General features: G+C 41.7%; 1 protein-coding gene across 3 annotated transcripts in view; it reads right to left on the bottom strand.

Moving 5' to 3' along the window:
* The window catches only part of SYNJ1 (synaptojanin 1), a 90885-nt gene that overhangs the window by 20763 nt on the left and 64122 nt on the right, over positions 1–6000 (bottom strand). For all 3 annotated transcript variants that reach the window (XM_010862298.1, XM_010862297.1, XM_010862296.1), the window contains 2 exons: positions 4614–4692; positions 2332–2494 (listed from right to left, as the gene is read on the bottom strand). In XM_010862298.1, coding sequence (XP_010860600.1) covers positions 2332–2494; positions 4614–4692 — 242 coding nt within the window. The remainder of the gene's footprint in view (positions 1–2331; positions 2495–4613; positions 4693–6000) is intronic.

The raw sequence follows: 6000 nt of genomic DNA, 5'->3' as shown, positions 1-6000 counted from the left end.
CTTGCCGCAGCTGGTCCCCTCCTGCACTATTCTTCCGTTGCCCCTGCGTCAATTCTGCAGTCTAATGTCTCCATAACCGCAGACGGGCGGCTGGGTGCTGCAGACAGATAACCGTGTGGTCTTGAAGACTGCACATGTTAACTTGTGGTTTCAGCCTCATCTGGGCTCCCATGGCCTCCTGGCCAACCCACAGTTTCCTGGCTGGCTCCCCATCTGACTGCTTCTCAGGAGCTTTGTCTTGAACCTTCTCAACCTTCCTGAAACCGTGTGCTGCCCGCCTCCTTAAACTTCGCAGAGAAAAGGAAGTTCTAAGGTGGGAACCCCTTTCTTCAACAACCTGCCCCCCAGCTGTAGCCTAACCATATCTATGGGTGGAAAGGGTGGGGTTCTGCCCAGTGCAGGTTGCCCTGCCCCTCCCCAGCAGCATCAGCCCTTTCCATCAGGATTAAGCTCCTCAAGTGTCTCCACTTCAAAACAACACTTCAGGGAGCAATTGCCTTCATCTCTCTTTCTCCCGCCTCAGGCACACTTCTGTCGAGAGTTGTCTACAGACACTTTCTGCGCTTCCTCATCTTCCATCCACACCCCGATTTACCACCATCTGGCTTCTTCACTCCACTGAAATCACTCTCCTGAATGTCACCAACAGCTTCCTCCCCTGGTTCCAAGCCCAAAGGGCAAGCTGTGGCGCTCACTTCTTCTCGCCCTGCGACAGAGGACACTATAGATCATTTTTCCTTATCATCTTTTCTTCACTTGGTCTTTAAGCACTATATTCTCCTAGCTCTCTGACATTTCTAGTCGTTTCTTCTGCTTTTCCTTTTATGGGTGGCCTTCTTCTGCCTGTCCTTCAAAGTCTGTGTTTCAGTTCCATCCCAGGAAGTCCTCTCCCATCTCTATCAGGTTTCTGGCCAAGCAATCCAAATGCAGGGCCTTACCTATCATCAAAGCTCCGGGCTCTCTGCTGAGTGCCAGGCCCACATGCCCACAGCTTACTTCTGGACCCAATGCACCCCACAGATGCCACAACTTCAACACATTCAAAACCAAACTGAGGATTCCTTGCTGGTCCAGTGGCTAAGACTCCGTGCTCCCAATGCAGCGGGCCCAGGTTCGATTCCTGGTCAGGGAACCAGATCCCACATGTCACAACTAAGGGTCTGCATGCTAAAGATCCTGCATGCTGCAACTAAGACCCAGTGCAGCCAAATAAACAAACACTTCAAACAAAACAGAAAAGAAATTCACCTTCCATCCACACCCACTCCTCTTCTTGTTCTTTCTTCCCTTCCTCTTGCACAAGCACATCTGCATCATCTACTTAGATCCTTTTGTCCCCTTAGGTCTCTGCACATTCCTTCTTCCTGGTGATGTCTCTCTATCCTCTTTAATCTGATTCTCACTCAGTCTTCAGATTTTCAGTTTCAATTTCTCTGGGTACATTCTCCTAACTGTCCAACTCTAAGTTAGGCCCAAGAACTACAGCAGCACCGTTCACGAGTGTGTTGATGTCACCATCTGCCTACTTGTAGGTAACACCCACTGAGCTGTGACTTCAGGGACGGCAAGGATGCCATCTGTTGAATTTCCAGCACTTAGCATGTAACTGGCACATAAAAGGTAAGTGCATAAACGTGTGGACCAAGCAAACAAATTAACAGAGAAATATGAAAACAAGCTGATCTTCTAAGGTGTTCAACTCTTAAATGTGTTACCTAGAGGTACAGGATATCACAATATGATATATTGCCCTTTTATAAACTAAGGTATGCATTTTAGTGGAAAATATGTTAAAATAATATAGCAGATACAGCATTAAAAAGCAAATACATTTCTTAATCACATTTAAGGAAATTATTATATTAAGATAACCTGGCCCACTCTTAAACTTGAGATGATTACATCTACATGAGTGGGTTCAGTTTCAAATGTGTTCCCAGCCACTTTAAGAATTTTTAAAATGACTTTGAAATATATCCTCTTTGGTTGTAAATATTTTGAACTCATTTCTGCACAGAACTCCTACTCTTCTACTTTAACTACAATCAGTGGAACCAAACCACACACCAAAAATACCACTTCGTGCTTTTATCACACAAGGACATAAACTAACTATTGTAAAGGTCTTGACCTTTGTATGGCAGAAGGGCACACACATCTGAAGTCTGTGTAACAAGCAAAAAACACACAATACAATGTAAACCAAATCTGATTAATACTTCTCTGAGTGTTACAAGAAGAAACAGAAGGACAGATTTGGAGACTGAGACTTTGCTGATGGGAAGGAAACCTGTCTAGAAGGATAGAAGTCAATGTGCTCCATGAGCAGACCTTCCATATCGAAGTCGGCCGTGACCTCCGCGTCTTCACCTAGGAGGGTGGAGCTGGTTGATGATGGCAAGGGGACGTTGATTTTCTCTAAGCTCATTTCTTCTTCCAAAGTTTTGATCCAGTCTGGACTTTTTAAAGTAATTGTTATTGTCCTACCCAGTAACTGGTTGAGTAAAAGAGATACAAAATTAAAAATTCATTGGCATGAAAATTAAGTATCTTGGAATAAAGTGTCTGTTTAAGTTATAACAATAGTATAGGCTTAACTCAGATTCATTCAACACAATCATTTCACATATATTGTATTGTCACCTAGTTTCAAATGTCCCCAATCCTCCCTTTAAAAACCTGTTAGGGAGCTTCCTGGTGGCCTAGTGGTTAGGACTCCAGGCTTTCACTGTCATTGCTGTTGTTCAGTTGCTAAGTCATATGCATCTCTTTGCGACCCTATAGACTGCAGCATGCCAGGCTCTTCTGTCCTTCACTGTCTCTCGGAGTTTGCTCAAACTCATGACCCTTGAGCTGGTGATGCCATCACTGCCATGGTCCAGGTTTAATCCTCGACCTCAGAACTGAGATTTGGCCACACAGTGTGGCCAAAACAAAACAGCCTACTGCTGCTAATCTCAGGTCTTCTTTTCTAGGATGCACACAAATTTAAGTTTTCTTTGCTGCAGTAAATATCTTTCCCGGGCCAGATCTAAATTCACTGACAACTCTGCTACATAAATTTATACTTCCTTTAATTTTGATCCACAGATTAATTAATTAAATTAATTAATTAATTAATCCACATGAGACAATCAAAGAAAGGACAGTATAAAATTCTTAAAATACTTTCCTGTTCATTTAGACTTTTCAGCATTTCAAATGTCACAAGCATACTTAAGAGAATCTAAGATCATTTTAAATCAACAAAAATTAACCATTCTGAAAACACAAAGACTGGTATCTGTGAAACTGGCACACTGCTGTTCCTAAAAAGTTGAGGAGCTTTTAGACAAAAGTATAGTCTAAAATAATCAATGTATTATAATCAAGTTACATTGTCCTGTCATATTAAAAATACTTTCCTTAAATGCTACTGACATCAGAATTCTTTCATGGCACAGTCTGAAAGGCTGACAGCTGCCGGCCTGAACAGTACAGTCGTGTTTAATAGGAATTTAGCGTCCATGCTGAGGTTTGAAGTCAGAACTAGGATTCTGGACCATTTATTTTTTTAAGTCAATAGGCTTCATGGACCATTTATTTTTTTAAGTCAACAACCTTTGTTATGCATTCACCAAAGAATACTAACAAGTCTTCTTAAGCCTCAATCACTACAATGGCCACTTAAGATGTACTTCATCAAGAATATTCACTTGGCAGAGATCAGAACTGAATGAAAAGGAAGAAATTTAGATGCTGGAAAAAAAAATGCTCAAGCAGGTTATCCTTTAGGTTTGCTCTGCTTACACTGTACTTTTTCCAGATTCTCCCCTGAAATGGAAGAGTTCCTATCGATCTACTTGTATCTAGAAGATCTGGGCTGAAACAACTGTAATAACAAAGACAGAGGAGAGGTTTGGACACGTCTGACTTTCAAAATGTTCTCCAGAAACATTATTTTTTCAGAATTTTGAAAATCTTTTAAGGGAGCTAAGGGTGGGCACTTTCTAAAAGTGTAACACAGACTTGAGGGTGAGGGACAGAGCTGAAAAAGAAGGGAGGAAAAAAACTAAACAAGGAAAATGACCAGGGGAAAGACAAAAGAAATATTCAAAAAAGGAGTAAGAGCTGACAAGGGATGCCAAATTGAGAGCTGCTCTTAAATATTAATGACATCATGGGAGGAGGAAAAGCTTAAGATATTAAAGGCAGAATTAAATTTAAAAATCAGTAATTTCTATACGGTGAAAACAACAAAGTCACAAGACGGAACTGGGAAGAACATGTAGAGCACATTATGAAAAGGAATTAACATCAGGGAAGCTTCAAAAGATGAATACCCCGGGGGGAACACAGGCTGAGGTCATAAACAGCTTGCCAGAGAAGTATGAAACGACCAGTTAATTGAAAAACTCTCCATTGAAATCTTAACACAGACGTGACATACTACTTCTAGTTTTTCAGATTGTCAAAGTTAAAAAATAATTAGGATGTTGGATGTTAGGTAATCCGAGGCATCATGCAACTAGATATTCGAAACACGTTTAGATAATTTGCTGCATGTATCTTAAAAATACAGTCCTCAGACACTAAATCACTGAATGGTTTAGATTCAACAAATGCTACTTTACCTCTTTCCCATTCAGGTTCAGAACATTCAAGGCAGAGCTTCCCTCTAAAAACGTAACCCACATTTTATCTTCCACAAATCTTTAAGGAAGAGAAAAACAAACAATAAAAAAACGTAATGAATACCTCAGATATAACCAGCCCAAAGACTCGTCCAATGATTACTGATCAGCAAGGACTTACAGAGGCTAGGAAGCAAAAATACAAGCCTGAGAGCGGCAGGGCCAGCGGTGACCTGGAGAGGGCTCTCTTTCCCTAAAAGCATTCAAATTCCTTTAGATACTGGGTTGGCCAAAAAGTTCAGGTTCCCCCCTTGGAAGGTATGGAGAAACCCAAACGATGTTTTTTGTCAACCCAATACAGTGTTACTAAAACTGTCTGTCAGAAGGAATGGGCCTGCGGAACTCCAAATGTGTGTTGTACTTTTTTCCTATTTTTACTCAATAGGATAGAAGCATTCTAGACTTTCCCCCCAATTAATATAAGTAGCCTGCCCCATCTACATTTCCAGGAAATCTCTTATTTACATATAATTTACATATGATGACTTCAGTCATTCCCTAACAGTTGGCTTATTCTAGAGCTGAAGGTGATGATCAGTTTAGCCTACAGGTGACAGGGGACAGTATTCCTGTCCTTCTTTACTTTCAGTGTCTGCCCTGTCTGTTCTACCTTGGTGGTCCTAAGGTGGAACAATCAGAATATTCTAGGTTAGGAGGTACCACATGGTTTTATAACGTCAGCATAACATTACCCTTGTTTTGTTACCAGTACTTGTTCTGTTACCAACACTTTTTCCAATAATAACAAGCATTTTGGGGAAAGCTTTTGGTTGCAATTTAATACTGTCAGGGGAGTGGGTAATTTTCCTCGGTTCTGTCTCGACACAACAAAAATTTGAGGTGATGGACGTTAAAGCCCTTGGCACATCACAGATCTCAGACAGTGTTACAGCTCCCACAGTTTTATTTAGAAAATAAAGGAAGATACAACCTCGAGGCATGAGGGCATGCCGACCCAAAAGACGGGATGAGAAAAGAGAGCGAGCAAGCGCGGGAGACAGAGAGAGACAATGAGCGTGCACGCGTGGGAGAGACCCCCAGCCCTTTGGCTCCTCTTTTTATATATTTTTTTCTCCCTCTGGGCCTGCCCTACATAAACAGGGCTAGCCAGGAGTGCTGTTTGTTCTACCTGAGGTCCTCACTCCGGTCCTCAGACCTTCTTCTGTCCTATTTTCAAGAGCTTTTCCCTTGTCTTTTAATCACCATCATTCTGGACTCCTTTTTCCTATTCTTAACTACCTAATAACACCAAGCTCTTTAGAGACTAGAAAAAAGGCAGGAAGGTCCTAGCCCTGTGTCAGTCGTTCCTTCCTTATGTACACTATGG

Source organism: Bison bison, unplaced genomic scaffold, assembly GCF_000754665.1.
Source record: "Bison bison bison isolate TAMUID 2011002044 unplaced genomic scaffold, Bison_UMD1.0 scf7180017864481, whole genome shotgun sequence".
Lineage (NCBI taxonomy): Eukaryota > Metazoa > Chordata > Mammalia > Artiodactyla > Bovidae > Bison > Bison bison.
This window is presented reverse-complemented; position numbering and strand designations above follow the sequence as displayed.